At 43.1% G+C, this 18,143-nt stretch overlaps 1 protein-coding gene across 1 annotated transcript in view; it reads right to left on the bottom strand.

Annotated features, from left to right (window-relative positions):
- plcg1 (phospholipase C, gamma 1) overlaps positions 1 to 13,201 on the bottom strand; it is a 34,968-nt gene extending 21,767 nt beyond the window's left edge. Inside the window, exons 1-7 of the mRNA XM_083642117.1 lie at positions 12,942 to 13,201; positions 11,436 to 11,723; positions 2,695 to 2,847; positions 2,209 to 2,302; positions 2,024 to 2,071; positions 1,292 to 1,376; positions 319 to 402 (exon numbers count right to left, since the gene is read on the bottom strand). Of these exons, the coding sequence (XP_083498243.1) occupies positions 319 to 402; positions 1,292 to 1,376; positions 2,024 to 2,071; positions 2,209 to 2,302; positions 2,695 to 2,847; positions 11,436 to 11,652 (681 nt within the window). The 5' untranslated portion in view covers positions 11,653 to 11,723; positions 12,942 to 13,201. The remainder of the gene's footprint in view (positions 1 to 318; positions 403 to 1,291; positions 1,377 to 2,023; positions 2,072 to 2,208; positions 2,303 to 2,694; positions 2,848 to 11,435; positions 11,724 to 12,941) is intronic.
- Between the last annotated feature and the right edge of the window lie 4,942 nt (positions 13,202 to 18,143).

Below are 18,143 nucleotides of genomic sequence, written 5' to 3'. Positions count from 1 at the left end.
CCAGCCAGCCAGCCTGCCTCTTCATCTATTATGCGTGTGTGTGTGTGTGTGTGTGTGTGTGTGTGTGTGTGTGTGTGTGTGTGTGTGTGTGTGTGTGTGCGCGCGCGCGCGCATATATGTGTGCGTGCGCGTCCTAATGGCCTCCACCAAAGGGGTTTGGTGGGTTTTTAACTGGTCTATATTGATCTTGCAGCCATTTGAGAACAGACAGATGGGGGAGGAGAGGTGCCTGGGCAGGGCATCAGATGAGGTGCTGGTGGGATGAAAGTGCTAGGACGTATTATTCTATAGCTGCAGGAAACCATTTCATACTCGTACATTTTTCTGAGCATCAAACATCAGACTGCGATAGAGTTGGGCAAACTGGCTGAAGGTCACGTCACCGTTCCTCAACTCTGAGTCCTGTGGTAGACAGAGGTAGAGACAAAGATGAGAGGCTGCAATGTGATCATGTTAAATCAGACATGATGTTAAATCAGACATCATGTTAGGCCGTAACAACATGGCTGTAATGTGATCATGTTAAATCAGACAGCATGTTAAATCAGACATCATGTTAAATCAGACATCATGTTAAATCAGACATCATGTTAAATCAGACATCATGTTAGGCCGTAACAACATGGCTGTAATGTGATCATGTTAAATCAGACAGCATGTTAGGCCATAACAACATGGCTGTAATGTGATCATGTTAAATCAGACAGCATGTTAAATCAGACATCATGTTAAATCAGACATCATGTTAGGCCGTAACAACATGGCTGTAATGTGATCATGTTAAATCAGACATCATGTTAAATCAGCCATCATGTTAAATCAGACATCATGTTAAATCAGACATCATGTTAAATCAGACATCATGTTAGGCCGTAACAACATGGCTGTAATGTGATCATGTTAAATCAGACATCATGTTAAATCAGCCATCATGTTAAATCAGACATCATGTTAAATCAGACATCATGTTAAATCAGACATCATGTTAAATCAGACATCATGTTAAATCAGCCATCATGTTAAATCAGCCATCATGTTAAATCAGACATCATGTTAAATCAGACATCATGTTAAATCAGACATCATGTTAAATCAGACATCATGTTAAATCAGACATCATGTTAAATCAGCCATCATGTTAAATCAGCCATCATGTTAAATCAGACATCATGTTAAATCAGACATCATGTTAAATCAGACATCATGTTAGGCCGTAACAACATCTTGCCGAAAAGGGAAGTCGGATGGGAGCTGGAGTGGGAGGGGGCTGTGATAAGTGGAAGCAGGTTACCGGAAGTTTCTCTCGGAGGAACCTCATGTTGGGGACCCGGTAGTTGACCTGGCACAGCATGCTCTTCAGATCCTTACAGGATATCCTAAAACACATACACACGTTTAGAGAACAAAAAATCAAACGCAAAACATGGACATGCACGATTGCACGTAGAAAAAAAAACACAGAAGCAAGCACAAAAAAACACACCACAAACTTGTACCCACCCAATGTGGATTCTGACAGAAACAACTCACACAGAGCAAGGAGGAAATGCAATTTGAACATTTTTTACATGCCGAAAACGGTGAGACAGATTTCCCTCAGTCTAAGGGTTAGTCGCGGTGCGTCGTCCTCGTGACTTTATTGACTTTATTATTACTGCACACAGTGTGCAATGGCAGCCAGGCGGTAGACAATGCCCAAACAGCCTAACAAAGGCTTGCCCTTTGTCTAAGAGGTAACAGACACACATCTCTGTGCATCTCTTCCATCCCCTCCACTCCAGTCTGTTTCCTGCCCCAGGAAGCGGTGCTGGTGTGCGGCTGAGAGGGCAGTTCCTTCACTACACCTCACCACAAACACTTTTTGAGAGTTACCTTCCATGGTAGGTTCTTGTTCGCAAGACGTTTCAGCAGAAGGGACAGCAAACGTTTGAGTCATCATATCTAATTTGACCTACTTCCTGCAAGGGCCAATCTGATTGGCTTACTAACAACTCACACACACCTGGGAAATGAGTCGACTTACTTGTCTTCTCTGTTGCGATCCACCGCGTAGAACTGCTTGCGTAACCACCTGAGTAGATTATACGAATAATTAAGAATAATTTGGTAGACAATTTCATCCAAAAGCACTTTCCAATACCATAAGATATTGATATTTTTTATTTATGTGATGTGCGTCAATTTGTGTGCGTTTTTTTTTTTTTTTACCTTTCGATCTGCAGCGGTGTGGGCGACTTCAGTGTGTCGGCCACCAGCCAGTTCAAGCCCTTCACCCACATGGTCATCTCCTCATCGGACGTGGCTAATGGCAAAAACAACAACGTAACAAATAACGACAATATTTTCAGAGTATGGCAGCAAACCTCTGTCAAAACAGTCAAATATAGCAATATTCACACTATTGCAACTCCCTTGCTTTAGCAATGTCTCCTTCGGTACACTCAAACACAAAAAAAGTCCCACGTAAACAAAAACCAACAACCACAACATTTCTGCTTGCAATTATTGATAACCCGGGTCGGGAAGCAAAAACATGAACATCAGGTGCTCACGGGTTATCGATCGACCTTTGAACTTAACAGAGGTATGCAGCATGTTAAAAATACTGTAGAAAAACACTGAATCAATAGCACTGTCTGAATGGAGTGATCTTTTATTTTGAAGCCTTGTGTTTGTGTTTGTGTTTGTGTGTACCTGCTAGGCTGAGTCCTTTGAGGCGAAACTCCGGGCCGTGGAGGATGACGAAGCAGTGAGCTTGGTCTGGCCGAGCCGCAGAGTCTTCCACGTACCGCTCAAAGTCCCGGGACTTCTGTCCAGTACGGATCTCCTTGATCTCTCGAATGTCGACTGCAGAGATAAGACACACGCGCACAAAACACACACAAGTCAGTCAAATAAATCAATTGTAAAATCTTGTTTTGATTGTGTGAAATATTTCAGGTTCAATATTTTAGGGAAGGTGCATTCTCCGTCACGGCGATGGCAGCGCACAAAAGATGAGCTTCTAAATTGAGTTCACAGACCCAGACCTACACGTACAGGCTCAGGCTGTACAGCAATGTTGATGTCAAAGCCCTCTGACCACAGGGAGCCTTTCGGCGAGGCTGAGGGCTGAGCTGAGGCCACGACCTCAAGCCACACATGGCAAGCTTGAACTTGAGACCTGAGACCACATGGGGTCCTTTATAGGCAGTCACAGGGGGTCCCTGGCCAATTGAATTGTTCAGAATTATGATTAGTTATTAAGTTAACACAGTTAGAGAATGTAGAACTCTTACATTCTTTAGCTGTTAACTTGACTATTTTGATCAGTTGCACGGTTATCTCTATACAACACGATGGAAATCGTATTACAAAAACGTAATACACAAAATCATATCTAACATTAAAAAATATGCTCAGATTTGGGTTTGAGACCAAATCTCAGATGTAAGGATCCAAAAGTAGTTGATACATAGATGAATAATCATTATTTTAAAGACACAATGTCTCTTTTCATTGCGACATAAACAGCCTAGCTCGCGCTGCTGTTGATTGCCTCAATGATTGCCTCATGTAACTGTTAGATGGCACAGATTTTTCATCAGCTCAGTCACTCAAAATCAGAAATCATATTGTTCAGTCTCACAAACTCTATCGGTGAGAGTCGTCTGTCCACAAATGGGAAGCCCGTTGCCAGAAACCTGGGAGGACTTTCCCGACTCCAACTGGTTCAGAACGCAGCAGCTAGGCTTCTTACTGGTTCGAAGCAGTGACTGTGGTTCTAACAGACAACATCACATCACCCCAATCCCAGCTTCTCTCCATTGGCTCCCTGCTCGTTTTAGAATCGATTTCAAGATTTTACTGATCACTTTTAATTCAAGCATATTTGGGTCTGGCTCACATAACAGATATGTTGAGATAAGGCTAGCAGAATCACTTACTTCTTTTAAATAAAACCAATTTTTATAGACTTGGTTTGATGTGATGCGATGTGATGTCTTTTTATTGTCTTATCTTTTATCATATTTTCATCGTCTCTTTATCAGCTTTTTATTGGCTTTTTTTCTATTGTCTTTTATCTTACTTTTATTCTATTTTACTGCTTTATTTTGGTTTTCATCCTTCAATCCCTGATTATAATTGTTTTATTACCTTTTAAATTCATAATTTGAGTATTCTGCTTTTATTTTGTCGGTCAAAGCACTTTGTAAACCAACTCTGTTTTTAAAAGGTGCTATAAACAATATTATGATGATGATGATTTTATTATTGTTGTGATTATTATTATTATTAGATATGAATTTCATAAGTAATGAACGATCAAGTACCAGTGGTACGATATCACTTTGTATTTCACCACTGCCTGCCTACTACCACCACAACTAATCTGAGAAGAGGGTTCTGAAAGCAATGTCATGAATCTGGCTGCGATCATGGGACTGATTTGCTCTGTCTGAGTGAGAGCACATGTCTGTCTATGTTGACACCATGCCAAATCCTACTAAAACGGAATCCACACACTCACCACATAAGTAGTCTATTTATTTATGTGTGTGTGTGTGGTGGACGTGCGCGCGTACAAGGTGACGTTTGCTTGTAAAATGAATCAGGAAGACAAATCTTAAACGGCATAAGACGTGGAACAAAAAGAAGCGCTTTTAAAGCACACTGATATACTATTACAACCCTGAACTGACTCGACCGATCATGCACAAGTTTTTGTAGCCCACATACGATACAGATCTTCTGATTCTCCTTATCTGAACTAATCGGAAAAGCACAGGACAAGACTTCAGCACAAGTCTGCCAACCTATTACATGTACCTTCAGAGATCATATAATTGAACACAGACTGGTACACTAGTCTCTTGGCCCCAGTAAGGGGCAGAACACACTGTATGGAATGCGTAGGCTGCAATGAACAGATAGAGTGGGTTCCTATGGTATGAGAAGCAGCCGTTCAAGATGTAGGGACTCTCCTGCTGAACACACACACACACACACACACACACACACACACACGGCTCAGCTCAGCTCCTGCTCTTTCCTGCCCCCGAACCCCACTTCCTCTGCTTCTCTGTCGCGCCTACACACACACACACACACCACATCTGTGCCTGAGAATAAGGTGAGCATGTGAATGTTCTCCTCTCATAACCTCTCATATGTTTTTTTTTCCCTTCCCCCTCCTCACCCAGAATCTCAGTGCAAAAAGACGAGTTCGTTTCTAATCGTACATCACATCTCGGTTTACTTTACTCTGCAGACGGAGCGGGAGACTTCCGCCGCGGCGCAGCGGCGTTTTGACAGGCTGGTGATTTGTTAGAGAGACAACAACACTTTGAGTCATTTAGAGTCAAAATATTTGGAAGTGTGGCTCGCGACAGATGCAGGAAATAAGAGATAAGCCAGAGGTGTAACCTTACCGAAAGGAGGAGAGGGCAGGCATCCTGCGACAGACAAGACACACTCCCAAACTTCCTCCATCCCCGGCTCTGGCCCACTCATATCCTCACCTTCACACCATTTTCACGACCACTCTTTCTTCGCTCCGTGCAACTTAAGCATGCTTCATCACGCGATCGTCTTACATTACGATGCATTTAGAACCTGGAGTCACGAGGCCATCGGCGGCGTGTCGCACGGGAAGCAGCATTACTGCGGCGACTGCACGATATTCACAAATCGTCATCATTCAAATTATGCGACAATTATTTGTATTTTATTTTTTTATTTTGTGCATCTTGATTTCTAAGGCGTTATCTAAGGCAGTGGTTCTCACATTTTTTCACATGAGGGACCCCTAAACTGACAAAGATTAGACCACACGGACCCCCCATTTGATAGGATTTTGTCCCACGGTCCCCTGATAATAAGATTGATGCTTTTATATGTTTTATTACAGAAAGTGTTTAAAACCCATGACCAAAATAGTCATTGTGTTACTTATGAATGGAATTATAGCGAAAATAAATTACGCCCCTTTTGGCTGGGGACCCCGTGGAACCCCCTCGAGGACCCCTGGGGGTCCCCGCCTGGACCCCCATTGGAGAACCACTAATCTTTAGGTAGTTTGATGACCACAAAACAAAGGCTCACAGCAGCACAGTTGCAGGCTTCAACACGAGAGAGCAACATCAACACACTGGACGCAACAGCGCGCAATAGCTGGAGTATGTCACATTGTACGCACATTGAAGAATAAGCTACACCACATTCCACAGAACACGTTAACAAAGTGCAGTGACTGAGTGCAGCCTGCAGGACGTACTGTAGCTAGTAACTTGGCATCGGTGTGAGGAATTCAACATAGGGAAAAAGGCTGTTTTTGAAGCGGGGTGTTTGGGTGGGCAGGGATCTGGAGCGTGTGCCAGCAGGCAGCAGCTGGACGAGGTGGCCAGCAGGGGGAATGGGGTCAGATTCAGGGCGAGTGGGGTCACAATCATAGGCAGAAATTGGGCTCAGGCAGCAGCAGAATGCCATGTTAAAGAGTCCGTTTGTTGGCACCTGCTGGTTATGATGGCACACTCATTTGTTGACATTTTCTCATTAATATGCTGGATTCAGTGAAGGAATTTAGCAAAGGGGAAAGAGCACAAATGCCCCCAAGAAATCTCAGAATGCCCCTGATCCAGGGGTCAAAATTGTCCCCCAAGATTTCGATTATTTTCTTCTCGTTCAATTCATTTCCATCTCTAACACACACTCAGCGAGCTGAGAAGACAAAGAAGAACACACTCACACAAACAGACGAAGAAGAACACACTCACACAAACAGACGAAGAAGAACACACTCACACAGACAAAGAAGAACACACTCACACAAACAGCACTGTGGTTCACTCTACACTTTAGTAACATTATGCACTTGTTAACCCATTGATACCTGATGCAGCATTTGTGTGTGTATCCCTTTAAGACCGCATGACGCGGTTCGCGGTCTTAAAGGGATACACACACAAATGAGGGATATACCCGCAAATGCTGCATCAGGTATCAATGGGTTAATTACACCTTTTTTTTTAAGTGCCCGCAAAATGTTCTTAATGCCCCCCCACAGTTTTTAGACAGTATTGTTTTTCTCCTACACTGACTGGATTGACAGTGACAGAAATATGAGTGGTGGTGTGCTCGCTGGAAATGACATCAGAGGTTTGAAGAGGGAGACTGCGTGTGTGTGTGTGTGCGTGTGCGTGTGTGTGTGTGTGCGTGTGCATGTGCGTGCGCGTTTCTGAATGACGGCAGTTTCCACAGAAGTCTAACAGGTATCACCACGCCATATCGCACAAGACCACCAACCACATTTACAACCACATCCCGAAAAGAAAATTAACAAGCAACAACACAAAAATATAATAGGCCTGACTCACATATTTCTTCTCCAGTTGTTTTAGGTCGAGTTTCATTTCTACTAGATTTCCATGATGCAAAGTGGTGGTGACTTTGACAACATGGAGACAAAGTATCTTTAGATGCGAGGAGACACGTTTGCGCACACATTCACACGTCACACACACACAGCTAAACAAGAACAAACCCCCGCACACGTGTATTGCACCTCAGTCCCTGCCTGCCTGGCTAAGTGTGCCACTTAAGTTCACAGCAAATTAACCGATACGAAGGCACACATGAACACAGAAAGGTCGGCTATTTCACATTCGATTTGGTCTGTGTTTTCCTAGTGCGACATTAGTGAATCCATTCTTCGGCAGCGGTCACTTATTAAGTAGTGCAGTGTGATCAGTGCACATCCGTTTTCTCTCTGTCAAGGTTCATCTGAAGTTAAGACTTCAGGTGTCCTAGTTGTTGTGCAACCTGTGCGATTAACTAACTGGTTTCCTTCCTTTAGCAAACATAAGCACTCTGAGTGAGCAGAGAGCGGAGGCCGACGGGAGCACGGAGCGGGACTCCAGAGAGAAGAATGTGGACTTGAGCACTGATTTACGGTTGGCGGCAAAGACCGACTGAGATGATGCGTCTACACCGGACATTTCCGACCTGTGGGCCGCGATGGTATTGCAAGTGGGCCGCCAAATCGTTTGCAAAACATTACAATCTTTGTGGAGGGGGGGGGACATGTAATCAATAGTGTTATGGATGAGAATGCATTTCTCTATTGTTGAATGATACTTTAATTTGTAATAAATTCATCATTAATTAGCCTATTGCAGACAGACCCTCGATTTTAGTTCCTGATCTCTCTGTGTGGTGCTGATGGGAGGCTCCTTTTATTGTTAACGCATTATTTGGCCTCTGGTTGGATGTGGGCCATGGACAATTAGGAGATTTTCAACTGGCCCCCAAGTGTGAAAAGGTTGGAAACTGCTGGTCTACACAAATGATACGTCCATGATGCACATGTAATAAATGCTACTCATCATGCACGGCCAGTTATCTTTGTTGCATTTAAGCCTATTAATGCTGCAGATCCATTACACATGTTTGTCACCGACACTGTGGCGAGCTCCCGGACCAGGAAGGGAGGCTCCGCTATTAGGGGACCAAAATCAGATCATAGCCTGAGTGTATCAACAGTCAACACACATACAAGGAAGCTCATTCATTTAAAAAAGCTCATTCATTAGAGTTATCAGGTGGTGATGAGGTCAGTTCAGTTATCTCACTTTGCTGAACATCGACAACAACTGCCTCTATAATGATGCAAAGTGGGAAATCAATGTGTCACACAAACATGATCCTGTGACTCATGTTTTATCGCTCGGTTATCCAACAGAATCTGCACAAGCAGAAGTTCTAAATGGTGAATCACGAAAAGGGGGAGACTGAAGCGGCTGCAAATTGACAGCGCATATGCGAGCAGTTACTCCAATCGAGTTTGACATCGGATGTTTCTCAAAAGAGTATAAATGTACATGTACAATTGTACATGACATGTACATGTAGCCTTTTGGGTCAATATTGACACACTTGAAAAGGACTATGAAATGAATTAACAAATGTCAATTTGCCAGGCAACTTTTAATTTAGGTTCATGACAATCACTGCCTACATTTCTAACTAGTAGATTACCGCCAAAATGTTGTAGGCTACACCCTGCTACTTTACGCTAGGTTCGACAACAACTTTTAACCTATGTAAAGAGGTATTCTACTTATTTTTGCTTCTATCGCATTTACTACTGTTTATCCTATGCTATGTTGTTCTTATTCTTATTCTTATTCTGCTTATTCTGCTTATTTTGCATTTACTATTGTTTACTTCATGCTATGTGTGTTCTGTGAGCGAGCTACTGTAACTTGTCCCAATTTCCCCCCGGGGATCATTAAAGCCTTTCTGATTCTGATTCTGAATCCTATCAAATGGGGGTCCGTGGTCTAATTTTTCTCAGTTTAGGGGTCCTTCATGTGAAAAAATCTGAGAACCACTGATCTAGCTGGCCAGCTAGTTCCCTAGCTAACATTAACTGAAGAAAATGGAAAAAAAAATTAATATGCAAACCACCCGCTAAGTCACGACTACAAACGGATCAAAATGATATAGAAACAGTTGCTGACCCTCTCCCGCTCTGCCCAGGGCCTAAAACAGCTTTCAAAGAGTCTACTGTTGATATATGTTTTTTTGTCTTTTGCCATAGGGCACGTTATTTGAAAAGTTTTTGCCAAGTACAATTACATAACATGCCAGACAATCAACAGTGTTGTTGAGATAGGAAATGAGGATTTTAAACTGTGATTGTGTATGAACTTTTAGAAATAAAATATGCTTGGATAAGAGTCATTGATTGATCTAAGGTATTTCCCAACATTTGGAGAAAAAAAATGCACTGGAAAAATGAATTTCACAAGGGCAAAACAAGCCCTTCTTAAAAGAAAAAGTTACAGTATAAAAGTATATAGTATAGGCAGGCTATGTTTGTGAGCAATAATTAACATCTGCTGCAAATTATCTGGTTTGTGACTGGCAACTAGAAGAACAAGCACTTATCTATAAATCATCCTAAGCAAAAAGCATACAAGATCATTAAATATGATTCTCCCTCAAGTGAAATCAATCTATGAGATCAAATGTGCGAAAACACGATTCGATCAAGGGCCAAACAGGTACGCTTCTCTCAGCATTATATATTTTTAGCACCATTTCTATGGTTAAATGGGCATAATTCTCAGTGTCACGGACATACGGGGTAAAATACGATGGCCAGACCGTTGCCAAACGATCGCACACTTCCAGTAAAAAACCTTTCGCCATCTATTCCTGTACATTAATGAGGCAGTCTAGGCCGATATGGCCTCCGCAGAAGTATCGGGTGGCGGCTATGAGCTCATGTGTGTATGAAGGCCTTTATGCCGCCGGAGAAGATGATACTCGCTAAAGTAGGAAAAAAACTGAAGCCCGCAGTTTTTTTGTGTTTTTTTTTCGTGCTCCTCTTGCTGCATCCGGATCAGAGTGCAGCTGTGCACAAGGCATCCTGCCACCCAGGAGACAGATGAATCAACCTCCTCAGCTCAGACACGCGCTTCTGCTGGAGACTAAACCTGAGAGAGGAAGCCTCGCTGTGCAAAACGACAGCACGCTCCTATTATCAGCAGCACCACATCATCACACAGTCACTTTTCTTTCTTATCGTCTCTGCCCTTGATTTGGGTGCGCAGTGCGTTGTTGTCCCTACTTCTTGCAGGACAGTTGTTTCCTAAAGCAGCGTTATAATGTCAAGTGTCTTTCTTGCACCGGAATTTATTTTCCAGCATTTGGAATTAAAAAAAAAAGTGACATCTTGCTGTTACAAAATGAATTCGATGCCACAGAATTAAGACAAATAATGGTCGTACACTTTTTAGAATGGCCAGTCCACTAACCTTTACATTTTGATTTCATTTTGATTTATTTACTTATTTAACTCAGTGAAAATGTAAATGGGGACAATAATTGGAACAAAAGATCAGTCAGGAGTCTGCTGCTAGGCCAGTGGGGCACAAATCAATAAGGATAGTAGGCAAGTCAAGGCCTTACTTGACAAAATGACAACACACTAATGACAAGCCTATATTTTATTGAGACTGCATGGTAAACTTCAGGAAGGTACTTTTATTTTCCCCCTAAATTAACCTTCATATACACCCTACAGTAGCACATTACTCACCCACTGATTACAATTCCTTCAGGTGATGTCAGTCGTGGGCCATGCAGGCGCCTGCGCCTCAGACCACTTTTTGTACTTTTCATGTTTCTATTTATGAGTGTATGTAAACAGACCTGTTTTGCCATGTGTACCTTCATATTAGAACCTGTCTCGAGTGTGTGTGTGTGTGTGTGTGTGTGTGTGTGTGTGTGTGAGAGAGAGACTGTGTGTGTGTGTGTGTGTGTGCGTGCGTGCGTGCGTGCGTGCGTGCGTGCGTGCGTGCGTGCGAGCGAGCGAGCGTGTGTGTGTGTGTGTGTGTGTGTGTGTGCGTGCGTGCGTGCGTGCGTGCGTGCGTGTGTGTGTTACTCACTCTCTCCCTCTATTTTATCCGTGCCCCGCGTCCAGATAATTGTCCTGGTCTCCAGCTTGACTTGAAATGTCCTCCTCTCGGGCCGCTGGGACTTCTTGGAGTAAAACAGCGTTAGCACCGTCCCCAGCTCCAGGTCTCTGTAGAGCTGGTTCATCTCCGTGTCGTTCTCCATCCAGCCAACGGCTCCGTTGGAAAAGAAGCTTGAGCTCCCAGCCATGTTCACTTCCCCCGTTTGTTATCCTTTTCCTTTCAGAACAATCTGCTCCGTCCAGGCCTAGACAGGGACACCTACAGGAGGAGCGGAGGGGGGGGGGGGGGGGAACCCATGAAACAACAAATCCCTGGAGACTTCTGTTGTGTCAGTCCTGTACACACTGTGTTTACAGCAGTGACAAGTTGACATTGTCAGAGTCAGCAACTCAAATGCCTCAGAATATGGCTACAGATGTGTAAAACACACACACACACACACACACACACACCAGGCAAAAAATAGATTTATTATTCATTCAAAATACATTCTGAGAGGCCAAAGTAAATATTTGAATATACTATATTTGCAGATATGTTGTCAACAGCCCACATGTAACTCCAGTGTCCAGAATTTTCATGTATATACACTTTTTAGACATGTTTTGTACATTCTGAAACATATAACTAAACATATACGTGTATGTAAATTGTGAAATAAAGTCTGTTGTTGTATGGTTATTACCTAAAGGCCTGGATGTCTGTCCATTTATAAATTTACATTTGCCAAAAATCCTTGCGTACAAATACATGCTACACTATATTTGCTGTGGTTTAGTAGTACGGTAGTAGAACTACAGCAATGCTGTAATACATTTTAAAAGGACTACAAATACTAACATAAACAGGATTATTAGGCTATGCATATAGCCTACTACCGCAACGTTGGTCACTCTAAAATCACCAGTCAGTGTGTAGCCTATCATTCCAACTATAAAATGCCAACAGGAATATTGATGTAGTGATTTTTCTTTGATGTGCTCACAGAAATGACAGCTGCAGCGTCAAAAGAGAGAGCCACTCTCGCAAAGGAGTGACATGTCGATAAAGCTAATCACACCAGACAACTTTTCTCTCCAGCATTAATTAAAAAAAAATCCACCAGATTTAGCTATAATCCAGGATTTGTCTGATTTTAAACCCTCGTCTAACTAGCAACAGGCCTGTAATCTGGTGCAATCCATGCCGGTGGACAAGCTACAAAGTTTCCTTTTGCCTGGATGAACGAGACAGCACATTATGGGAATGGTAGCAGACTGGGATCCACTGGTTACATTGTAACAAGAAACGTCTCAAAGCTATTTTCCCAGCGTGGAAACAGGGCTGCTATATCAAGCATTGCGCTGCTGGGCCGAGTTAAGTATCATGGCTGGTTTTCACCCTTGACAAAGCCCAGGTGACGTTAGCAGCGGGTTGTTGTTTTTTTATACCCTTTTTCTTTCTCGAGTGTTAACGTGACCCCCGCTTTCGGCTTACCGTGTGGAGGAAAAATCAACTGGAAAACAACACGTCGCAGGGCTGCTGGAACCGCCGCAATCTCGGCCGACCGCACATCTCCAGCGCGGCCCGACTGGTCCTCTCTCCTCTCCACCCGTCGTCTCCTTCCCTTCCCTCGCTGTTTGCCCTGATTAAATCATGGCTGGGCCCTGGCAATGCGCTCCGGTCCCGACCAGAATGATCCCCGTTTCCTCTTCTCCCCTCCAGTCGCCCATAGAGAGACACACAGAGCGAGGGGGAGAGAGAGAGCCGTGAAGACTACGCAAGTTTGTCTGGTCTCAAACCAGCAGGCCCTTCCCCCCATCCCAGCATCACTGGCAAGCTAGCCAAAGTACATAACTGAACATCCGATTGGAATCTTCAGAATAAAAATCTACATTGATTGATTAATTGATGTCTTTATTTTAGACTTGTGGTCCATAGAAACGTACAAAAAATACAATACCATACATTAGTACAATAAATACAAGTATAAAATAGATAAGAAAAGAAAAACATCAAAGTTACAGCTTCACAGCTGTACATCGATGAACGAGTTGCATACATTGAGTTGCATACAAGCTGTAACAACCACCTGAGGAGCTGGAAAGTGGAGCCAACCAGGAAGCGCCAAAAAGTGCAGTTCCTCGATTGGCCACATGAGACTGGCTCCAAAAGCGAGTCAACCCCCAATGCCTAATTTACAGCAGAAAAAAAAATACAACGTTCCCTGTTCCCGACAACTGTATTAAGTCATAATTTATTTATGCCCATGGGGAAATTCATCATCTGCATTTGACCCCATACAACCTTCCTAGAACTAGGAGCAGTAGGCAGCCACAGTGCAGCACCTGGGGACCAACCAACTCCGGTTTTTTTGCCAGTGCCTTGGTCAGGGGCACTGACTATTCTTTTGGTGGTGGGAGAAAACCGGAGCAACTGGAGGAAACCCACACGAACACAGGGAGAACATACAAACTCCACACAGAAAGGACCCAGGACCTTCTTGCTGTGACTGAGGCAACAGGGGCTAACCACTGAGTTATCGTGCTGTCCTGGGGGTGAATTTTCATATAATTCATGCGTTTAGCCTATCGCTGCAAAAAGAAGTCAGTCTATCGAAGTATGGGAAAATTGCCTTAATTCTCACACTTGATTTATTAGCTCACACTTTCCTAATGCGTTTATGTTCTCAGTCGCTAGTTTCTGTTCTTCTCCAATACAGCACGATGTTCATTTTGTAAATGATGGTCCCATTTAGTGTAAAATAGATGATAAAACAGCAGACTATGCTAGTTTTGGGCGTGATTGACAGGTCGCCTGTCCAGTGATTGCGCAGCTCTCTGATCACAGAACAATAGCAGGTGGTGCTGTGCAAAAAAGAAAGAAAGATGGCGACGGTCAGAAAATGCCAAACTCGAGGCTTCAAAACAGGAGTCCACAAACCAATGGGTGATGTCACAGTGGCTATGTCCATATTGTTATACAGTCTACGGTTGCATAGGACTACAGTGTTTTGAGGACACTTGTGAAAATAAACAATAGGCCTATATATTGTGGAAATAATAACAGAAACATCGATGTATGAATATCAAAATACATAATAATGAGCTGCTGTACAAGTCTTGAACTGGTAGTATCCCGAGAAGGAATCTTCTTCATCTCTTTGGAGGATGAAGGAAATGGAAAGCTAGACTACTACGAAAACAAAAAAATATATAAAGGTCCGATCATGTTTTAGGTCTGTGGAGGCTATGGAAGGTTTAAACTAACCTGATGCTGCCAGATGGTTTGTTTCACCGTGATCCATCGTGCAAATCCAGCTGCCTCGCAAAGTAAGGTTGTATGTAGCCTACATAATCCTGGTGTAATAGCCTACCTACCACTCTTGAATTTGTTAGTGTTTTGGGCATATGGGGATCTTGGAATATGAGAACATCATGTGCATCAGGGAAGGGTGTTGGCACCATAAGGTGACCTGCTCCTTCGCTGTTATAGAACCATCATCAGACCTATTGACTCAGACCAAATGGCTGCCTGTCCCATTACAGATCCAAAACTTAAATTAACCTCATCTTATATTTAAAATGGTCAAAGTCAGACCTCTTTTAAAGCGCTGTCCACCCCAATACTCAATAATTGCACAACTCTTCTAAAAATGAATCACTTAAATGCTCTTATTTTGAAGGCAAAACATGCCTACTTCCAGTATCGCTCTGGCTAGCATGACGCAGCTCCCTCTGCGAGCCTCATGCACAAACAACAAAGCGCTGGTTTAGATCGGCCTCTTAAAGACACAGCAAAAATGCCTGCTTTAAAATCACAATTAGCTGTATCCTCGATGTAACCACCCTGGATAATTGGCTTTCTCCAGTTGATCAGCAGTGTTGAGGGTACACATACCTCTGTAATTACTTTACCCATAGGTGTCATTTACATTAACAACGCTGCCTGGGGGACATGTCCCCACCACTTTTTGAAATGGCCAAAGTTGTCCCCATCACATAATTTGTAAATAATAATAATAATAATAATAATAATAATAATAATAATAATAATAATAATAATAATAATAATAATAATAATAATAATAATAAAAAAGAAAGAAAAGAAAAGAAAATAGCTTGCATCAAGAAATGTTAACTAATGAATGAGAACCCTTTGACAGGATTATTTGCGCAATAACCAAAACATACTGTAGCGATCCTGGGTCTGTAAGGATAAAAGCAAGCACGTGGACCTTAGCTAAAGGGATTGTCCCTTTAGCTTGATGGTTAACGTGTTGGGCTTGTAAGTTGGAGACTCCGGGTTCGCGAACGGCCTCGCCTGTGTTGTTACATTGGTGTCAGAAGTGGGATAGGATGGCCGCGCGGTCATCGGAAGGCAGCCCCGAATGGGATGCGTGAGGGAGCCGAAATCGTCCGCCAGTTGCTGCACCAAGCTGGTGAGGCAGGGAGTACGCTGAAGCGCAGGGGCTGCGCTTCCCACAGGTGGAGGTAGTGTAGCGATCCTGGGTCTGTAAGGATAAAAGCAAGCACGTGGACCTTAGCTTGATGGTTAACGTGTTGGGCTTGTAAGTTGGAGACTCCGGGTTCGCGAACGGCCTCGCCTGTGTTGTTACAATACAATACAATGTAAATATAGAAGAAACATTTCCCAAAGAGTAAGATTCAGTTGTTTCTACTTGGTGATATTTTAGGGCAATGATTGGATTGTTATCACTGGGCTGACTGACATGCACTGGTGCTTTCTACAGGCTAGATGTGATATTGGCATTCTTCAATTGACATGGTATTGCAGATGTGGATGTGATGCATGGATGAGTGTACAATGAGTGGTCAATGTGCATTTTATTTTCCATTTTGCAGACTCTGTAGGAGTAGCTACTGTGCCCTTTTTGATGTTCCATTATGCCATTTTTTCCATGCCATAATAATCGACTCTGACATCATACTGTAGGCTATACCGCTAAACTGAGCATAGTATCCACACAGTGTGCAGACTTTATTTTATTTAGTTCATCGTTGGTTTGTCCTGCACCTGACCTACAGAGCGGATGTGCGCTCTCTACTTTCTTCTTGAGTGTTCTAGTCCCACATCTGATGAAATAAATGAAACATGTCGATTGTCTTCTGCTTCCGCTGCACCGGCAGAGGTGTGAGTTTCCTGTCACAGTGACACTATGCACACGTGTTAAATATCACAAGCAAGCGGTAAACTATTGAAAATGTACAGTATGTCACGTCACTGGTGACCTTACACCTGAGTGGACACCTCACAAGTTACCGCACAGTGTTGACTCATAGTTCTAGGCAAAGAACGTACATTGACTGTCACCTCTTATCAATGTACGTTCTTTTCCGATTATGTTTAGCACCTGGTGACAACTCAAACTCCCACGGTGTTGTTTGACCTTGATATGTTGAACGCGGCTTTGCCCCCCTCCACGCCCCCTCCCCGCCCCCGCCCCCGCCGAGCCCTCATGTCCCCGCAGCGCAGCCCCACCATTTTTCAACACAAAACCACGCCCCTGGTCCTCTCCTCTCACATGGTTTGGATGGGAAATGGAAAGGAGAAAAAGTTTAGGCTTCATTGAATTGATCAAGCGAAAGGATGACGGGATCATGGGCCATTCATTGTTTGGTGACCCTGATCATTACAGGGGTTTTCAAAGTCTGAGACTGTGGGCCTCCCCCCCCAGACAAAGCTAGGAAAAAGGAGCCCCCCTCGCTCAATTCCTGGATGCCTATGGGATCATGATTATGTTATTTGATCCCATAGACACTCAACAATTGAGCCAAGATAGCCTGATGTTTGACATAGGCCTACTTCAGACTACAACCAAATAGATAGTTCTGTCTGAAGGCATTTATTTGTTTCTGACTCTGGGAAAGTGAGAAAAACAGTCAAATTTCTCCAAACTACTGAATCTCTAAACTATATCTTTAACCAAATCCAAATCACACACATTTTAGGCTATTCGTGATTTTGTCACTTCCATTCACTGAAACGGCTTTGAGACTCCCTGGGGAGGCCCGCCTCCCCCTTTGAAAACCTCTGCTGTAGAAGATCCCTGGGATGGTGAAGCTACTGTAGTGCCAGCTACTAACCTGATGCTGCCAGATGGTTTGTGTTCACATAACGTGTGATTGTGATCTCATGATCTTGCCCAAATTCAGCTGCCTCGGAGGTTTATGCTGCTACTGTGCCCAAGAAATTAGGCAAGTAATGTCAGACATGACAAGACATTTTTTTAATAAGTAGCCTAAAATTGGTAACCTAATAATAATAATAATTATTATTAGTATTATTAGAATTATAATAAGTAGAATACCATCAATGGTAGTAAATAGTTTCATCCTCATATAGGCAAAAAAAAGAAAAGAAAAGCCACATTGCCCAAATAATATAGTCTGACATATATTTAAAATATAGTAATTGTAGGTTAATGCAAGCACTTTGGTCAACTTGTGTTGTTTTAAATGTGCTATATGAAATAAATAAACGTTGACTTGCCTATAGCCTACTAGACAGTGTATCATCGTACATTATGTCCTTTCCCTCTCCAAACTCAGCCCCAACCAAGAACTGCAAAGTATGACAAACTGTCAAGTAGCTGCTGCACCACAAGATATCCATCACCACACATGATGACACACCTGTCTGTCTGCACCACACCACAAGTGCCCTCGTTCCCCCCCC

Source organism: Poromitra crassiceps, assembly GCF_964638095.1.
Source record: "Poromitra crassiceps genome assembly, chromosome: 8".
Taxonomy (NCBI): Eukaryota; Metazoa; Chordata; class Actinopteri; order Beryciformes; family Melamphaidae; genus Poromitra; species Poromitra crassiceps.
This window is presented reverse-complemented; position numbering and strand designations above follow the sequence as displayed.